This window comes from Thunnus albacares, chromosome 5 (genome assembly GCF_914725855.1).
Source record: "Thunnus albacares chromosome 5, fThuAlb1.1, whole genome shotgun sequence".
Classification (NCBI taxonomy): domain Eukaryota; kingdom Metazoa; phylum Chordata; class Actinopteri; order Scombriformes; family Scombridae; genus Thunnus; species Thunnus albacares.
The window spans coordinates 18,451,193-18,471,555 of NC_058110.1; the positions used below are offsets into that span (position 1 = coordinate 18,451,193).

The window sequence follows — 20,363 nt, forward strand, 5'->3', positions numbered from 1 at the left end:
TATGTCTGGGATAAAGACAGACAGGGACATCACAAAAGAAACGGGAAAAGTCTTGAGTAGGTTTCATGTTTGCTCATAATGTACAACGTTGACAGCAGGTGTAGGTATTGAGGGGATCTATTAAAAGCATCTCTATTAGGCAGACAACATAATAACCATAGCTAATGTTTCAACCCATCTGTATCAGCTGTGATGGCCTCCAGACAAAACAGACCTTCAAACACATGCATGCACCCTCACCTTCACAACAAAGCATTAACACCTATGCTTGACATTAACACAACCCGGCCTTGCATAGTCTCCCAGTAAAAACAAGGCCTCAAACACAGGGACACACATGTAAACACACACGGTCCAAACAGACGTGGCCTGTATGACCTGATTTACAGCGAAGTAAACGGTTTAAGCCGCACATCTCACTCCAACACCTAAACACCTGACAGGCCTCTCATAAATAAGACTGGCCATAGACTACCACATAATTTACACCTTGGCTATCTCCTAAGCTAACATGTAACAGGTCTCCACTCCATATTTCACCACCCTGAGCTCACCACTCACTGGAAAAGATAGACGTGCAAAAGTTAGTCCAGAAGAAAGGGGGCAGGGGAACTTCAAAAGAAAGAGGTTTGGATTTTGGGATGTGGTGTGGGGATTGAAGCTCTGTGGGCTTGGAGTAATGTGTGTGCATGTGAGTGTGTGTGGGAGCGTGCATGTGAATGACCCTGGCCTGGGGCATAGCCTAGCCTAGCCTAGCCACAGCCCAGCTCAGATCAAGGCCCATAGCCAGGAGTTCCACTTCTTCGTCTGCCATAAATCGTCCCGCCTTTGTCTGTTCTCTCTTTCACTGGCTGAAACTTATCCTCCTCCATTAAGAGTGATGGATCAGCGGCTCTCAGGGCGTAAGAGACTCTGAGGTTACAGGTCCTTGCAAAGATTGTACTTTACACTGCAAATGTGAAAGAAATATACACACAGGCATACATCCACATACGCCCCTACACCAAACTGGCAACATGAGACATTAAATAAATTTCAAGGCAGGGATGTGAAAAGAAGAAAAAATGGAGTTGTTTGATGTTGAAATAACTTCACAGCAACTGATATGCATCTGCAATGATAATGTTTTGTCTTATGTGTAAGAACAATGATGTATCTTTTTTAATGTTTTTAGTTGCAGCCTAATGGTTTTTAATTGTCAGGTGACTCCCTTGGATTTAACAGCATCTGTGCTCCCTCTAGTGGCTGCTTCCTGCCATGGTCACCTGATATGTTTCCATGCTTATCCATATAGAATAGGACCTACTATAAATCTGTGTTCATAAGGTCTTAAATAATAATCATTTTAAATTTACTACAAGATAAGTGCCCATGTCAACCATACATGTAATATCACATTATCAATTAAGGTCACCAAAGAATGCCATAATTTGTTTTAATTGTAATTAATGTACATCTAAAATTATAGACTACTGTTAAAATAACATGCATTATATAACCATGAAGACAGGTAAACAGAATGCTATCTCAGAGTTTTTGTTTTTGTATCCAAAGGAGTTGGCTGTAGGTATGGAGCTGTTTTTCCCACAGCATGAGAGTGATAATAGTTTGGCAAGAGATGTTACAAAACTTCTCCACATGTTACAACAACGACCTCAGATCAGCAGCTGTGGTGTGTGTGTGTGTGTGTGTGTCTGTGTGTGTGTGTGTGTGTGTATGTGTGTGGGTGGGTGTGTTTACTTTAAAAGTGTGTAGCAGTAACCCATGAAATGTGTTTTGCTATAGTATGTTTTGTAAGTGTTGAAACAAAGGTCGGTTGAAAAGATTAATAGCTTTGATATCATCGCAGACTATTTAAGATGTCAAAACCCTTAATATAAATGGAACTGTTCTGTCATTAATAAACAAACCAAACCGAGCCCAGAAGAACTGAGGCTTCTGGAAAAATGCCATTTTTGTGGCAAACTAAGGAAATTGCAATAATCCTTTTATCTGCATACAAATGCAAAGACAGCCAGCTCAGACTAAATGTAGTAATCCTCGAGCAAATAACAGACCTAGACAGCAGAGGCAAATAAATATTCTAATACACAGCCAAATGTTATTTGTAGAGCGTGTGCTGTTGCATCAGGCTGCAGCTGCAGGCCAGCTGAGTGATGTTGCCCTCAGGTGGTGAAAGTGCAACACAGCAGCAGTGAATGTGAAGTCCATCAGCCAGCTGAAAGATTCACTACTGATGCTTTCATCTGCTCGCTTGTATAGTACCCCATTTGTGTTTGAATGAATCGTGTTTTTGATTTAGACTGTGTGTGTGTGTGTGTGTGTGTGTGTGTCTTGTGTTGGAGGTGGAGGTTGTGTGTAGCACGCATGCGCAGTGATCGGGTGAGCAGTGGCCTTTGTCTAGGAATGTTGGCCTCATGCGCTTGCGCGTTGCTCCGCCGGACAGCGGAGGCACATAAAGCCTGGTAAATTGCACCAGGGCAATAAAATGGCAATAAAATGACAACAACAGTGCATTAATCCATCACCAGGGAGCGCTGAAGGTACTGTAAAGAGCTCTGGCTGGAGTCGGGAATGATTTCTAGGGTTTATCAGCTCAGCGGCTGCAGCGCTCATTCAGCATGCCAGGGGGCAGTGAGGAGCTGAAATTCTCCCTCCCAGTGGACTAGGCTTATATTAATATCAGGCAGGTAAGAAACATTAATAAAAAAGATGCAGCAACTTTATATTGAGTGGACCAGCTTCCTTTAATTAGAAGACAGTATTAATAAAATGAAGGAATGGTGCTTTGAACAAGCAGGGGGGTGATGGAAATCCCCAGCTCTCTGCTTGTTTTAGCATAGTTGTTGCAGTATTTTCCATGACATGTTCTCACAAGGAGGCAGAGCTTCACTGTTGCAGCGGCGCAGCCCCTCCAGCGTGCAGCCTCCCCGCCGGCTCCCTGTGGCTCCTGGAGAAAGAGAGCTTTATTCAGGAGCACCTGGATTTATGTGGGGGAACCAGAAGCAGCAGGTGATGGAAACTGCTGGCCCAGTAGGTTGGCTGTGGCCAGGGGGTTCTGGCAAGCTAGTAAGTGGGCCCAGTGGGTCACACTGTCATTTCCTGTTTCTCTGCCCCTTTACTTTCTTTTTTACCGTCCTTCTATCCCAGCCTGCCTTCATCTACTGCCCCTGCCTTCCTGCCAGAATCACTTCCTCCAATAGGAAACAGATGAGTAGCTCAGAGACTGTGGTGGCCGTGCTTTGCCCTTCTCATCATCAAGGCAACACATCTGACATACATTTTCACATAGTTGGGGATAAAATATGCCTTTTAAAGTTGTCATTTTGAAGTAATGCAGTCTTGCTAACAAAACTTATCAAAGGTTATGTGTCTTGGCCAGTTAACATCTACAAAATACTTTCTTTTTTAACAAGATTGTTGATGCTGCCTACAGGTGAAAGCATTCTCTTCAGGTTTCAACATGGATACTTATAAGAGCTGGTTTACCAATGACAATGAATCGTTGGTTTTGTGCCCACGTCTCAGTGTAATTCACTGCTGACATGACAACAAATTTCAGAACACATCTTTGAGAGAGAGAGACTCTGTGGTTTAAACATTTAGACCTCCTCTCCCCAGATGAAACCACTCGCTGGTTTGCCGTCAGCTATTCCACAGAAACAGCATTCTAAACTGAACCAGGTGTGTACATGCCACAGTGGAGAGGTCAAAAGTGGAAACACATGATCAACTCTTTCTTCTTCTTCCTGCTCTTCTTCCTCTAATAACCTCTCCCTGGTTTTAAAAAAAAAATGCTCTGTGCTAAAATGCACCATTAAACCTTCCAATAATGCTTATGTAATGTGTAGTTCAGTTCATGGTGAACAGATTTCATACTAGGGCAACACAGTGAAATTGGAGGAGGGAAATGAAAGAGAGAGAGAGAGAATCAGACAGTCAGGTAAAACAGGGGGATAGGAGTAGGAGGTGTCCGTGTTGTGGAAAGACATCTGTTTGGTCTGCTCTGCTTCCCAGATTCTCTCACGTTTACTGGACCCCCGCCACACTGCTTTGCCTGGGTTTATTTCTGGCCAACAGTTGAGATGAAGGACTGAATGTTTAGACATTAGCTGTTTGGATAAATTGGCTCATATGTGTTACAGATCCTGCAATTGAAGCCCTGTATCACTCCTGCGCCCTCAGAAGTATGACACCTAGGACACATTATATTTCACACAGATTCTACCATGAATCAATGTGCAGACTATCCTCCTCTATTTCACTAAGTTTTATTACAAATGTGTTTACTGCTAATCAGTGTAATGGACTCGACTGTGAGCGCTCGAATGTGTGTTTAACGTATATATCCTGCAGGCCTCGGGACATGACAGGCCCCTTACAAGGATGGTGGTTGTAATATTGAATTATAAAACCTATTCAAGAACCTGTCAAGAGCCCCTTTATCCTGTGTGGAGTAACATCTTCACCTTCTTTTATGTGTTAGATTTGTTATGCAACTCGGCTTTATAAAGTATTTATCAAGGCTTTATAATCCACTAAAATTATAATCAGTCCAGGAGCCACCTTCAGCAGCAGACCAGCCCGTGTTGCTGAAAGCTCTCTATACCGAGGCCTGGGCAAGCCTTGCAGCATTTTAAGTGCTGCCAGAAGTATTCCTTGTGGATCAGTTAATGTGAACTTCAACATCTCCTGTTGAAATAAATACCACCACAGAAAATCCCAGGGATTTCATGGCCTCTCTGAACTCTAATCCTTGATGAAACTTTATGTTCATTTTTACATCCTACGATTAAAATGTAAGATGTGTAGAGGCCTACAGTAGACAGATGTGATTTTTCCCTTCTCTGCCAAAATGGGTCTGTCGCAGCTGGACTTTTCTCACTCGGTTATAAGCCTTGCATATTAGACCTCAAGCATATAATACTTCACATTCATATACAGTGTAACATTAGATAGTTTATGGCGTTATATTATGTCCAGGCTGGCTATGCCTGGGAGCAGAGGCAGGAGAATGTTGTGGTCAGTGGTGGGTCAAAGTCGGTCAGAGCTCAGGGCTGGCAGAGAGCCAGCCTCTGTACGTGTCTGCTCTGAATGTTAATGGATTATCGCTCGCCACACATACAGCTACACTGGGAAACTCAAGATGACTTTTAACGTGAAAGGCCGCCAATAAGTCGCCATCATAAATTCAGGGACACATGCTGTCTGTGGCAGCGCGACAGTCAGGCGTGTTTCCTCCGGGAGGCCATGGCTGAGGGACTGTGTGATGGAGAATGGGGGAGCAGGTGGGCTCTGCATTGGCTGACCTTGCCTCTCAAGCCCCACAAGATATGATCAGAGCATGCTGGCAGCTGTGGCCTTGCTCAATAACACCCAAGGTATCATGTAGAGCAGGTACTCCATTGCAGTTTTCCACCTACAGACTACTATGCTAAGCTTACTGTCACTGTTACCCTCACTCACTTTAGAGCATCTTGTAGTCTGTATACAGTGTTTTAAACTCAGACCCTGCTGATTTAGCATTTTCCACCACAAGAGAAGCCCATTCTGTTGCATTTTTTCTTTTTATCTTAATTGCTTTAAGCAAGTCACTTGGGCTTGTCTAATGTGAATTTCCACATGGCAAAGAGAACTGCGGTTGTAGTGCTCAGGCAGTGTGCAGCGACAGCCACAATCGCTATGTGCAATTTAGCAGCAGGGGACAATGAGCTAATCTTGCAGGAGAGCATATACTCCCAATTTAAAATCAATCAGGATGCATTTGGTTTTTTAGGACCTCCATTCGAGCTGTGCTGTAAATAAGAGCTAGGTCTGAAGCGCACAATTGTTGTCTGCCTGTGCGGGGGGTCATTGTAAACCCACTGATGGATCCACAGCACATTTCACTGCAAGTTTCACACACATTTTGACACTAATATGCCCCATTTTTCCTAATCATTTTGCTGCGGCACTGCAAGTAATTAGGTATAATTATGTCAGTGGATGATTTCTAGCCATTTATTGAAGAACTGACTTACAAGCAATCATTAGCAGCCGCATGGTTTTAAATACTTGCAAGAAAAACAAGTGACACATGAAGGAACAGAAAACTTATGGTGTTGGAATTTGTAATCCAATTACCTTATTCTACTGAATGAAACACTGGGCTGTGGTTGCCTATGATTTTCTGTCTCCAACCACGGAGGACTTACTTAATGCTCTCAATCTTTTTTGCTCTCTCTCTTCTCTGCAAATTAATTTATGGTCTAATTACAGGACAAGCCTCCAGATATGAAGGAACACAAATCACTGGTCCTTACCAGATGGCAGAAAAACGGCGCAGGATAATTGAAAATCTAGAAGTGGATCAATATTTAGAAGCCCAAGGTTACACGAAGTATGACACTACTATTAAGATGGAAATATGATGCATTACATCCACAGGCAAATTGGCTTCTGTTATTTGGTGGTGAATGAGTACTGAATGAAATGCTTCTAGTTCTGGCTTCTAAATAACAGAAGATACCAAGCTAGCTTCAAACTAGCACACGTAACTACCACTGCTACTCATACCCATACACATCTAGCTTTTAAAAAAGGTGCTGTTTCAGCCTCACATGCATGCCTACAGCCATATGTGCACACTGTTGGCTAGTGGTGTGTGGATCAGGTCTGGAGGTCTCCTTTCTGACAGAATGTACCATGAAGGCTCAGATCCTCACCGTGTCACAGACTACCTCTGGCACACCCCACCCTTCTCTAGCATTTACCTCTGGCCTGTTAAAAATGATATCAGCTCATGGAGGGCAAGCATTAGCATTTGCATTTTATTGGAAGCACAGAGATTTAGAGCAGAGGATATATCAGCTCTGAGCAGACAGAATTAGTTAACAATGCATTACCTGCCTTTTATGGCAGCTATAACTCTTTCCCCTGGTGGGGAGAGGAGATGAAGGGAGGAGTAGGGGAGGGGGTGGCGAAGGGGAAACACAGCCAGCAGAGGGTTGGCGGTGAGAGCTGTGGCGCAGAGGAGGAGGGGGGCATTTAAAACGAAGAAGCTTTGTCTATGGTGCTTTACTGCACATTAAGTGTGATAGCCACCCAAATTAGAGCATCACATCACAATCACCTTCATACAGATCAGTGCACTGTGCTGCGAGATGATGCACCAGTCATCACTGCAGAGCTTTATATCTGGTTGCAACAAGGAAATGGAGACACAGCTGTTGGGCAGCTGTGCCTACACGATCACAGCACGAGAAAGGCCACATCAAATTACATCGGCCTCTGTGATACTCATGACTTACAACACTTTGAGAATTTTTTCACAGTTTCACTGAGGCCATAACTGAAGACTATGAATCTTTTTCTTTTTTTTTTCTTTCAGGGATGCATCATGCTGTGTGTTTGTGTTATCTGTGTGAGTGCACATTTATTTGTTTGTTGTTTTGGTGGTATCCTTGAACAAACTGTGTAACACTGATGAGGCCCACTGCAGCAGTCCCTCCCCTCGCCACAGCTGCACAGTAGCTCCCCCGACACTCATTTAGTGTAGGCTAATGTGCTGCAAGAAGACCCACCTCTGCCGTGGGCAATACCCGGTGGAACTCATTTGCACTACAAGTTACGGGTACAGAAGGGAGTATGTTTGAAGTGCAGAGGCTGCGGTGAAATAAAAAATAAATTTACACTAAATCTGTAACTATATTTCAACACATGATGCCCATCAAGGCAAAGAAAATACTTTGCAGGACAGAAATGGCTATAAAAGCAGAATTATTGTTTCCAGTTAAAAATACTGCAAATGACATGTGGGCTACATTTATATACATTAAAAATATCAAATAATACTTTAGTGCAATGTCAAACATCTAGAAATGCATCACAAAAAGCTTATACTTCTTAGGTAAACAAGGCACAGATGGCTTGTTATTGACTCTGCCGCACATAAAGTATGCGCTCATTAGTAGTACAATGCTAAAATCAGATTTTCCTCATTTTGATGTTTAGCTTCAACAAAGCTTCACTCTGCATGCCCATTGACCACGCACCAGAACTACTCCTACATCTGTATTTGCCACACACATCACAGGCAGAGCTCCCATGAGTGCCACTGTGGCTTTCCCAACCAAACCCACTGGCCTGGGTTTGTCAGCAGACAGCTCCAGGCTCCATAAAACAGCCTGCTGCTCACTCTCTTTGCCCAGCTTAATGGTCCCAGGGGCTGGAAATTTACTAGTGACCTTTGCATTCCATTTGGAGTGTAAAAGCCTTTTTGCTAGGAAAATTCCATCACTTTAGACGTAGCTGAGCAGCACTTTGTGTGTATGTGTGTGTGAGCAGGAAAGTCACTATAAAAGGCAGCAAGAAAGAAAAAGAGGGTGCTAAGAGAAGAACAAGGATTAGACTCAACCTTCAATGCGGTTTATTGCAGCTCTCCCCCGAAGCAGAGACAGTCTTAATGGACATCTATTTTCTTTATTATAATAAACTCAGATTTTAATAAATAACTAAATTCCTGTTTTTGTTACGGCCCTGTGGCCGGGTTGTGATGAAATGGGGGCTCGTCTTACATTTTGAAATCTAGCTTTACTGGATATTAGTTGGTGTACTAGTCAATTTGAGAAATTAATCTTTTCCTCACACTTCAGCACTACATATCTTTTGTAGGCTATTTGGTTTGTTATTAAAGTTATGTTGTGCTTTCACCAACTGAAAAATTCAAACTTATATAATTTTATGGCTGCATGTTTACATCAAATGGAAGTGAGGTTCCCCGGTGGTCCAAAGTTTTAAGGGCTCAATCATGCATGAACCACAATGTCCCCGGTTTTCATCCTGCCGGAAACCTTTGCTGCACATCACTACCTACCCCCCTCTCTCGTCATTTCTATGGATAAATATCTCCATCAATAAAATGTCCAAAAATCATTTTCAAAACAGAAGTATCTGAAATATTTTGGGTGTATTGTACATTATTTTAAACACATTTCTGCCTGACATACTGTACCTGGTATCTTAAGAAACTTTGGGAGCTCCACTGTAGTTCAAAACAATTGTGTGTTAGTCTGTGTTTCACTGCACAACATGAGTTTGTAAAGATGGACCTTCAGGTGGATCCAGCTGATGTTAAAAAGAGTCAAAATGATTTAGAAAACAATTAAGTCCAACAGAAAGATGTGATGTTGGTCAGTAAACTCGACATGAAACCATGTCCCTCAAAAACATGCTTAATAATCCATAAAGGATCTACAGAAAAGACTCATTAAAGAGTTGTTGTGGTGAGAAACTTTAAGTATTTGAACCTGAATGACTTGCATAAAATTAAGTTATGACTTTTGCATCGTTATTGTCCAACAGCACCATCTGCTGGGTGAGAGAAGCTGGTGCTCTCAAAACATTTCCTTCAACAAAGAAGTTTTTTTGTTTTTTTTTTAAAAAAAAAAGGTCTCATCTCGACAGAGGCCACATTAAGCAGCATCTGTTTTGCGATACATGTGACTTATAGGATTTTATTGTTCCCCCAGGACAGATAGTTATTTTTCTCCACTAATGTTAAGAATTGTCCTGATGTTAAACTATTGTTTAGTTTATTATTCATGTTTTATCCAACAGTTCCCAGCGAATCAGTCATTTTAACAATTCTCAACGTTCAAAAGGTTTAAATTAAAGCAACCTATTCTCTCTACACAATATTCCATTCACACCTAAAATAAAAAGCCAAATAACAGCCAATTTAACATTGAAATTGTTTATTAAAGGGTGCTACTGTACACATATTTGTAACATTTAATTCACAAGAAAAAGTCTACTTTTCAAAAATTCTGCGCCAGCAAAACTGAGGACAGAATTCAAGGGTCTGAAAGGACAAAATATTTTCATGAAAGGAAATTACACCAAAAACAGTATCTAATTGATATCAAGGGCCGTGGTTAACATACTGCATGTATGAAAGGAGAGAAGGTCACAGCCTTCATTCACAATGCTGATCCAAGTCCAAAAAAACAATCATATCTCAGTCTGTAGACACTACACATTTGGTCCTAAAAGTCCACGTGGAGCACAAGAGATCAAGCAACAAAACCGTCATCCATCGTATATATTTAATTTGATCTCTGCATGTCAGGTAGAAACATTGTTCCAGAAAAAAAATGTAATACTGCAGGGAACAATATAATTATTCACCACAATAAAACCCACGATATGCATAATCAGATCAGAAACTGGTTTTAATGCTTCAAATGAACATTACAATGATATCAAGAACAAATACTCCAATTGCTGAGTAGATTTTACCAATTGAAATCTTTAAAAAATAAAATAAAATCTATCAAAGTATCACACTAACTAACAAGATTAATAATACCATTAAAACTGCAGGGTTTCTATCATAGAGATTGGTCACAGTCAAGAAATTCGTTTTATGTTTTTAGCCACAAGGTGGCAGACCTCAGTGACTGTTGATGAATGCTGGTTTCATTTCATGTGGATACAGTGAAGATTGTCAATGTTAATGTGAGACTGGTCCAAAGATAACTCTGCAGTTAAAAGATTATTTAAAAAAGAACAAAAGGAAAAAAGGTACAAAACTGAGCAAAAATGTTTTATTTTAATTTTCTTGAACTAGTGAAGAAATTAAAAACACCGATTTGACACATTAAAACTTGGAAATATGGGGAGAAAAAAAAAAAGACAGTTAAAAAAAAAAAAAATGAACAAGGATATCATAACTACTTTATAATAAAAATAATTGGCCGGTGTCCCCTGCAAGTTTGCAAATTGAGTCGTTACATCCCAGTAGGCAGGACAAACTGACAAATGTACGCGAGATAAAAAGTTTAAAAGGAAGTGATTATGCAGTCAGGAAAGTGCTGCGGTGGTTGCTTCCTGAATATTAGTACTACAGTCTTATCCTCAGTGGTGTTAGTGGGTTCTTAAAGCAAAGAGGTGCACTGCTTATAAAGGCTTTAGAATGGCTGTTGTGCACTACCCTGGAACAAGCTCATGGTTAACAAAGCTTGTACTGACTCTCAAGACTATATTCAGAGTTTAACAAATGGCCACCTGTGCTTGTGGATGCAAAATACCTTACTGACATGATCATATCCCATAAGCACTAAAACATGACATGTTAAGACATTAAAAGAAGTTAAAGAATAAAAAGAGAACAGCAGAAACCCTCCCCAGTAGCATATCACCCATGTTGCACAGCTTCTCCTATCTGATGCCTCCTCAGCAGTCTGGGCCCTTGTGCTCCGATGGGTCATGGATGGAGATCTGTGTCCGCTGTATTTGTGTCGTTGTTGGACATGGTACAGAGGAAGTATGGGAGGATTGGGTGTGAAAAATGTCTGACTCAAGGTTGTCCCTGCAGAGGAGGAGGTACCGTTTCCTCCTGAGGTGATGCACTCACGCACTGACAGCGTCTTTCTCCTTCTTGTCACTGTCTTCATGCCAGGTGAGACGTTCCTCATAGAAGGCTATGACAATCTGTGGGCACTTATGATTGGCCTCCTTTGCGAGTACGAGATCAGCCTCATCAGAGTCTTTCCTGCAAGACGTAAAGAACACAGTTTGTTATTAAAATTAGTTCAGAGCTGTGCATCTATGCACAAGTTCTATTATATTTTCCATTCATGTGGGAAACTACCAATATATTGCATACATGTTGGGGTATGCATAATATAAAAAATGGTCTTCTGACCTTTAAAATATACCATGCATTTGCCTGTGTATTATTGTAAATTCATTGCACATGTTGCAATTATGTTTATGCATGTCCAAGTCTGTCCTGACTTTACCAAACCTAACCATGCAATCTGCAATAATAAAAACAGTGTGGTAACATTTAGTTCTTTTTTTTTCTCATTAAAATTCACAACATATTCATATAAGAATACGTAGTCACATTCAGACTGTCATTCAAAAAGAAAAAAAAAAAAGATTTTCCTAATTCTGGCATTTCAGTGTACATTTTAAGCATAAAATAAGGGAAAAAAGATTTGCTTTGGGTGGAATTTCTTAACAGATGAGATTGTAAAAAAAAAAAAAAAAAAAAAGAAATAGTGCTATTCATTATTTGACTACCTTTTAATACTTAAGATAATGTTTGAACACTAAATGACTTGTTTTCTTTATAGTTACAGCCAGTGCTTCTTACAGGCAAAAGTGGGCAGATGGAGCTTGTAAATCTGTTTAGGATCTGTCTGTGTTTACATTTATTTCCCCATGTAGTTCTTATCGTTTTATCCTTGTTTATAAAAAACAACAACAAAACAAACAAAAAACAAATCACAGTTAGGGTACAACCATTGCCTCATTTTGAACAAGCAAACACCCTGGAATGGAGCTTAACCAGACATGAGTGACGATGTACCACACATATCCATCTAGCTAATATGGAATGACATAAAATTTTATGGTGTGGCTTACTGTTTATATATGAATGGACAGCTAGGCTATTAGTGCTGCTAATGGGTAATTTGCCAGTAGTGATCTGGCACATTGAGAGCTGCCGTCTGAAAGAATCATGGCTTAACAAGTTGCAAGCAGTTATAGTACAGTCTGTAACCATTGCAGGCAACACCTGCAGTACCAAATGGGTTGACATGCAGAAACCAGAGGTTCACCAATACCGTGTTTTTATGAATAAATACCAATAATGTACACCAGATTTAGGGGAACAACCAATACAGAGTACTTATGAGTCATTTGTGCCAATATCAGTAAACAGAAGGATGTTTCGGGAGTTGACAACCAACAACGTTTTCACTAATTACATTTAAAACAGCAGACTATCCTTCCATACAACTCTAGCTTAAAAATTGTGTGACTCATGTCATGTATTACTTATGGTACTTGAAACAATTACAGATACAGACAACTGTCTGCGTTAATCTAATGTAGCAGATAGTGAAAGTGCACTTCTGCCTGAAAAGTCCCGAACATTCAAAAAGAAAGCAGTGTGTCTTCATATAGCCCCAAACCACTAATACGTCACAAGTACTGATTGTTTATAATACATTTTTAAAATGGAAAAATTGCTTACTATTACCATTCAACTTTAGCTGTGTACATTGTGATTTAATATTCAACTCTGTGGTCATCTTAAGACCTTGTCTTTTTAAATATTGATATATTTCACATAATATTAGGCCACACCAAGTTCCACATGCACATATCAAATAAAACCTACCATTTCATAAGAAACATTAGATCACCACACGAGTCAGTTGCTCCAATGATCTTCTCTGGCTCAAGCCCTCTCTCAAACCCACGTGCGACGAGAATGTCATCCTACAAAAACAAAAAAGGAACAAAAATACTTACAATACTCCAAAATATCTTGAGCATGCTACAAGCAATTGTAAGACTGTAGACTAATTATGTTTAGATACACTGACTAAAAAAAAAAAAAAGAAAATCCTCATTTACATAATGCAGATGTGGCTGAAGTGTGACGATTTGCACAGGCTAACCTTCCATTACTAAATAAATCACGTCGACATTTCTCATAATTTACGCTAAAAACCCACTAATTCAATGGAGGTTCACTGTATGCCAAATAAAATTGGTTTACAAACTCAACAAATGTTTTAGCAAATAAATGAAAATCTGAATCTAAAGTGTTTCTTTGGAAATATATGTAAAAGTAAGCACATTTCCATCTCTCCACTTTGAGATGAGACACTCGTAAACACTTAATTAACATATAAATGATGATCAGGAATTAAGCTATTGTTTCTTCCAAGAATGGAAAGCTGTGTGGTAAGTGATTTGCATGTCTGAGGTGTTAACCTCAAACATGCAAATCACTTTCATGAACTGAATTCTATGATTGTGTTTTATATTAGGTGGATCAAAACGCCTACATTTCCTGTCTTGTTAAGAAAAAACAAACAAACAAAAAAGCAACAACTTGACTGCACTTTTGCACTTATTGCAGTTAAACATGTTTCACATTTGAAAAAAAAAAAGGGAAAAAAAGTGAATTTTTTTTAACAGCACTGTCTTATCACTTACCTCTTTTTTCTTTTTGGGCTTACTTCCACCCTCCTCATCATCAGAGCTCCTTTTCTTCGAGCTGCTTGAGTCTTTGGAGCGTCCTAGGGGGCCTGCACTTGATTTGCTGCCGCCACTGCTAGGTGTGGAGCTTCCGCTGCTGCTGCTGCTTTTCTTGTAGGTCTTCATGAATTCTGAAATAAGCTCAGGGCAGTCCAGATTCTTCTCTGGTTCCCATGTGTTGTGTTTACTGAGGAGGGTAACAGGGGAGCAAGTCAGTACAAGTATAGCCATAACTCTAAAATCAACAGCACTGCACCCCATTCCCTAAAACCATCTTCTGGCTAAGATGACTTAAGTCTCATTGTCAGTCTAAGGGATAAGTTCATCTTTGACATATGCTTTTTGTAAATGAGTCCCCGATCAGATCGATGATTGAAATAAAAACCATGATATGAAACATATCATCTGTGATTATCAAAATATTGTAGTTGTTAAAATACTGTAAATGTTCTTATCCTGATCTGCAATGCAACATTACACTACAGAGATGCAATCAACTGTGACTGCTGTATCTGGCTCAAAAGGCAGTGAACGCCTCTTCTTGCTTCACTATTGATATCCATATTACAAACTGTTCATGACCACTTTTCCCGTTTTCTTTCTTTGTAGAAACCTACACCAATACACTCAAAGACGTGATCAGATATTAGTGATATTTAATCTTATCTTTTGCCCGTGTTAAAACTGTAACTTGGTGATGTTCGTGCGAGCAATGCTTAGTAAACTAGCAGGAGTAAACTTACTCTGAGTATCCCTTCCACTTCAGGAAGAACTCGACCCGGCCTTTCACCACCCTTCTGTCCAGCACTTTCTCCACAACATATTCCTCATCAGAGGATGAGGATGCCTCTTCACGGGACTTTTTGCCCATAGCAAAGTTTGTTGCGGTATACTTCAGCACAGTTCGCTGTACATGAAGAAGCGACAGAGACCAATGTTAATGAGAAAGATAGTCCTTTGCAAAGTTGTAACGAATAACCGATACAGTCGGCGCTAAATTACCAAACAGAGAACGAAGTAGGAAGTTATTGTTACTGGTCCGTATACTGTAACATGAGCCAACGCTAGCTAGATAATGTTACTATCTTAAACAAACAACTGGCATCACTTCATTGTCATATCTCCAATCCACAACAGGCACGACAAACTGAAGATTTCCTGACCTATCTGGTGTGCAAAACACCCACCGGCAACTGTCCACTCGCCTAAAATAACGAAAGATTAGACAACGTTGCCAGAAAACTTTATCTAAACGTGCACATCGCAGCGAATATCTAGTGCTGCGTTAGCTAGCTACTAGCTACTAGCCAACGTTAAGCAATGGGCATGAAAGGCAAACTCGCTAAAGCAGGTAGCCCAAAAGCTAACGCTTCAACGAGCTAACACTAGCTAACTTTGATAGCAAACACGCAATGTAGAACAATACTAGCAGCAGCACGAAGCGCTGCGAGGTGGGAACTATTTCTTACCCTTTGGATGTGTACACCACCGGGCTTTGACCGGTAAACCGCAGCGATAACGCGTCTTTTGTGGCTCTGTAGTCTGTGAAGGCACCGCTGAGGCTAATTTAGCATGTAGCCTGGATCACATAGAGATGTTGTGCGCTTGGCTGTGCGTAAAAAAGCGCGCGTTAAAGGCGCACAATGAACGTACCCGCCCCTCGGTCAGCTGATGACCTATATATCCTGCAGGTTGATATGCTCGTACCTTGACTGTAACTCCATTATAAACATGTTAATTATAATACGTATGTGTTATGTGTCTCATCAGAAAACACATTAGATATAAATGTGTTTTTGTTTGGTATTTTCCACTGATGAAGCGCTGTTACAGTGAGAAAAGCTCAGCCCCTCCTGCAGCCAAAAATCATTTAAGATTGGTGATTTCTGGTACTTTCCCTCAACATACTCATGGAATTAACATAGTTTTTACTATATTGATCAATTATCAATTATATGTTTATTGACAACATCGTGCACAAACAACAAAATTTGGAAGAAAAAAAATCCACTATGTAAATAATAGCCATAACCAATTTTTTATCGTCTGTTGTGAGATGGACGCCTCCCGTCAGGTGATTGGACGTTGGTAGTGATTGATTGGATGTAGTCCAATCAAAACTCAATCACTGCTGACGACAGACTGCAGCGGGAATTACTGGCCAATCGCTGTGTAGAAGAGGTGTAACCAATACTATTTATTGTACTGTGGAGAGACTAGTGAAGCTCGTCTGACGCAGATCGTCTTCCTCCGCTCAGTTTACGAGGAGTCGTCGAGGGTTTTGCTGCAAGATGTCTAAAGATGTGAGTAGAAGCATTTTTAAAAAGAAAAAAAGCCGCGTATATCTTTTTCCTGCATATTACGCGGATGAAATGTGTTTTTTTAAAACCGTGGACTAAACCCAGTGCTGTAAGCTGACTACGTTTTCAGCAGAGCTGCAGCAGCTATCAAGCACTGCAAAGCCGCCATTTTATAGCAGTTGGGCCTCGTGGCCTTTTGTTCGTGTTGTCAGCTATATACGGAATTAACTAATTTCGCTTATCGATTTACGCCAGTATTTTGCATACACGTGGCAACGCCACATTAGCAGACACATGCGCTTAGTGTCTACATGTAATTGTTGCTAAAAATACTCATCATTAAAATCTGACCGGTCTGCTAACGTTAATGGCGGCGATGTCTCCCTCCGCCACCCTGTCCTGGTTTTTGATATGTGACGCAGGGCAGATTAATGATTAGTGCATTGGTTATTCACCGTTATTGTTCTCTTAAAGCTCAAATTGCACCCACTGCTTACTAAATTTTATATATTTTGTTCTGTCTTTGTCCATTGTCTAGGTCCCACGCGAGCCAGAGCAGCTTCGCAAGCTGTTCATTGGGGGTTTGAGCTTTGAGACCACAGACGAAAGCCTGCGGGCTCATTTTGAGCAATGGGGGAGCCTTACAGACTGTGTGGTAAGTGGATTTCATTAAGACAAGCATCACCACCTTTGCTGCTGCTCTAACATAATTGTAAGAATTGGAAAGCACTTGAGCTGCAACGATTTATCGATTAGTTGCAAGTATTAATCACCATCTATTTTGATCAATCAGTGGTTTCGAGTCTTATGAAAAGACACCTGAATTCCCTGGTTCAATCCTCTTAGATGTGAATATCTTCTCTTTAGTCTTCTGACAGTAAATTGAATCTCTAAATCAAAACACTTGAGGACCTCATCTTGGGCTTTAGGAAACAGTGATCATCGTTCTTCACCATTTTCTGATATTTTATAGAGCCAACAATTGATTGAGGAAATAATGGTCAGATTAATTGACTGTGAAAATAATGGCTAGTTGCAGCCCTAGGAAGGATGTGTTTGTAGGGGTTTTGGTTAAAGCTGGGAATAATTGAAGCCTCTTCCTTCAGGTCATGAGGGACCCCAACAGCAAAAGATCCAGGGGCTTTGGCTTTGTTACATACTCCTCAGTAGACGAGGTTGATGCTGCCATGGCTGCCCGTCCCCATAAGGTTGATGGAAGAGTGGTAGAACCTAAACGGGCCGTCTCCAGAGAGGTATGTCAAACTAGGAATATTTAATAGTCTTGAAAAACTTACATTTTTACAAAAAAGGAGGAGAAAAAAACGCTTTCTGTAACAAAACTCTCTGAACACAGGACTCAAACCGGCCAGGTGCCCATGTAACGGTGAAAAAGATCTTTGTTGGCGGCATCAAGGAAGATACAGATGAGTCACATCTGCGGGATTACTTCCAACAGTTTGGTAAAATCGAGGTCATTGATATTATGACTGATCGTAATACTGGGAAAAAGAGGGGCTTCGCCTTCGTGACTTTTGATGACCACGATGCAGTTGACAGGATTGTCAGTAAGTAGTGACTATGGTAACTGATCTGTAGCTGTCACATTTAACTGAACATTGTCTTGGATAGCCACTTAATTTACTTTTCCACCCCACAGTCCAGAAATACCACACAATCAACTCTCACAACTGTGAAGTGAGGAAGGCCCTCACAAGGCAGGAAATGCAGACTGCAGGAATGGGAATGAGAGGTAGGTTTCATTTGTGCTGTAAACACAGTTCATATTGGCACAATTAAGTGTTCTAGAGTTAATAATTGTTTTATTCCTTTTCCAGGCAGGAGCAGTGGTGGAAGGCCCTATGACTATGACAGAGGCTTCAATCAGGGTAAGACATCTTGGACCATTGGTTTAAACACTGCGATGGTATATTGTTTTGTACCTGACTCCATGATTTGGTTCTTTCAGGTGGCAGGGGTAGATATGGAGATGGCCCTTACAATTGCAATGGAGGAGATGGTGGTGGTTGTGGTGGCGGTAAGTTGGCAATTCTGTTATGGCTCAAGTGTTTTTCACTATTGCAGTTGGGCAACATGTTCATAGATGATTTATGGTTCGTTTTAGGCTATGGAGGTGGCCCTGGCGGTCCTGGTGGCTATAACAATGGCGGCAACAGGGGTTATAACCAGGGTTACAACCAGGGTGGAGGCGGAGGCTATGGAGGAAACGGTTATGATAGCAACGGTTATGGTGAGTATTTTTGACTCACCTTCACTAATATAACTTGTCCACGCTGAAGATATGGTTACTGAAGAATTTCCTACTTTGTTCCACAGGAAACTGTGGTGGTGGTGGAGGAGGCGGTGGCGGCAGTAACTACAATAACATGGGCCACTACGACCCCCAGGCCTCTAACTTTGGCCCAATGAAGAACAACTTCGGAGGTGGCGGCGGTGGTGGCAGGAACTTCGGTAAGTCTCTAAATAGGGATACCGCCTGAAACAGCACTTTGAAGGACCTAAATGTGTGTGTATAATGACTGTTCCTTGTTGTTTCAAGGTGGCTACGGAGGTGGCTCAAACAATGGTGGATATGGCCGTCCAGGACGATTTTGAAATGTGAAGCGGTATGTATTTGAAGGCATGCTTGAACCACCAATTTTGCATCATAAAACCAGAGTTTGTAGTGGCAGGGAATCGTCGTACAGTGCAGATACCAATATATTTAAGAAAAAAAAAATCACTCTGGATCTCAGGTCATACAAAGTCAGTGCACAGTTAACAATGTTGTTCCGTATTGTTCAACAGGACTGAGTACTTAGGAGAGGAGAGCAAGGAGAGGAGAGCAAGCGAAGTGACAGGGCAGCTGCAGGTTCACCTCCTAAATCTGCTCAGCCAAACAGTTGTGGCAGGTTACAGCTGCTGCAAGAAGAGATGTACAGTAGATAAATCATGGAGGGTCTTCATTTAAACGTTTTGTGTTTTTTCATTGACATGTGTTTCTGGAAAGCAAGCATTCCAATGAGGTTTTATGTAGATTTTTTCTTCAAGTCTGGTTTTTATTTGTATCTGCATCCAATCAAGCTGAAATAAACAATCTTTCAGTTTTTTTTAAGTCTTGTTAGCGTCTTTTAGTGGTTTGGGAAAGGGAGGGTTCACCATTAGAAGCTCTAAAAGATGGGGTAAGGGCCATAATTTACATGGTGTGAGGGGTCTGAAAATCTGTTTACCTAAGGCATGAATGTGTGAGAAGCCATGCTGTAGTCACCACATATTCCATGAGTCATAAATCAAGACCATTTACAATAATACTGGTTGAGGACTGAGAAGTGGTGTGCAAATGCATTCATCATAAAGAGCCCATCACTTGGTACAAACTCTACCCTGAGTTCTGCAAAGATCATCTGGAGGATGCTAGCTTACATGCAAAGTCTTTGAGGCTAGCCATGGAAGCCAGCTGAGGGAGAGAAGTAGCAAACCATCGCCAGGATCATTGAAGCAGGGGAGAGTGAGAACAGAAGCCTGAGGCTAGCAGGCAGCAGCTACCAAAAGGCTTAAATGCTGTCTGTAGGTAAGACCAGACTTCTCAACTACTGATAGTATATCTTGCTTTTGTCATGTAGCTGGTAGTGAGTTGTGTAGCCCAGTAATGACGTAACATTTTTGTGCAAACAAGTTTTATTATGACTTACACCAATTTTGACTGGTAAACTGGGCCTCCTAATTGCATAGTGGTCCTACAACATATTGCATGAAGTGAATAAATGAACACACTTTTCTTTGAAAGACTGCATTTTACTCACTTGGTGTTTCTACTTTCTAGGAAACTACACATGGTCTCCAAAACCTGACTTCATTTGGCTTCATGGCTCGATCAGGTACAAATCATCAAAACCTTGCATATTGTTACATTAAAGTTTTTTTTGTTTTTTTTAAACCTGATTTCTGTCTCGTTACAGGTTTACTGAGAAATGCTGGTGCTGAAGACTTTTATTACTTTTTTCTAAGAAACTGAAAAAA

General features: G+C 40.9%; 2 protein-coding genes across 3 annotated transcripts; one reads left to right on the top strand and one right to left on the bottom strand.

Moving 5' to 3' along the window:
• Positions 1-9,717: 9,717 nt before the first annotated feature.
• On the bottom strand, positions 9,718-15,700 carry cbx5 (chromobox homolog 5 (HP1 alpha homolog, Drosophila)). The gene is made up of 5 exons (XM_044353021.1): positions 15,516-15,700; positions 14,790-14,953; positions 14,005-14,233; positions 13,178-13,278; positions 9,718-11,533 (listed from the first exon to the last, which is right to left on the bottom strand). The coding sequence occupies exons 2-5, from the start codon at positions 14,915-14,917 to the stop codon at positions 11,392-11,394; spliced, it is 600 nt and encodes a 199-aa protein (XP_044208956.1). The 5' UTR covers positions 14,918-14,953; positions 15,516-15,700; the 3' UTR covers positions 9,718-11,391.
• A 529-nt stretch (positions 15,701-16,229) lies between these two features.
• Positions 16,230-20,356, top strand: hnrnpa1b (heterogeneous nuclear ribonucleoprotein A1b). Of its 2 annotated transcripts, XR_006403628.1 has the most exons (12): positions 16,230-16,349; positions 16,885-17,001; positions 17,453-17,599; positions 17,701-17,911; positions 18,004-18,096; positions 18,182-18,232; positions 18,313-18,381; positions 18,469-18,594; positions 18,681-18,815; positions 18,904-18,970; positions 20,167-20,221; positions 20,303-20,356. XR_006403628.1 is itself a non-coding variant. In XM_044353017.1 (11 exons), exons 1-10 carry the CDS (start codon positions 16,338-16,340, stop codon positions 18,957-18,959), a joined length of 1,017 nt encoding a protein of 338 aa, XP_044208952.1. In that variant the 5' UTR covers positions 16,230-16,337; the 3' UTR covers positions 18,960-18,970; positions 19,152-19,458. The 2 variants fall into 2 exon arrangements, 1 of the variants encoding a protein (XP_044208952.1); XM_044353017.1 differs by lacking the exons at positions 20,167-20,221; positions 20,303-20,356 and adding an exon at positions 19,152-19,458.
• The last annotated feature ends 7 nt before the right edge of the window (positions 20,357-20,363 follow it).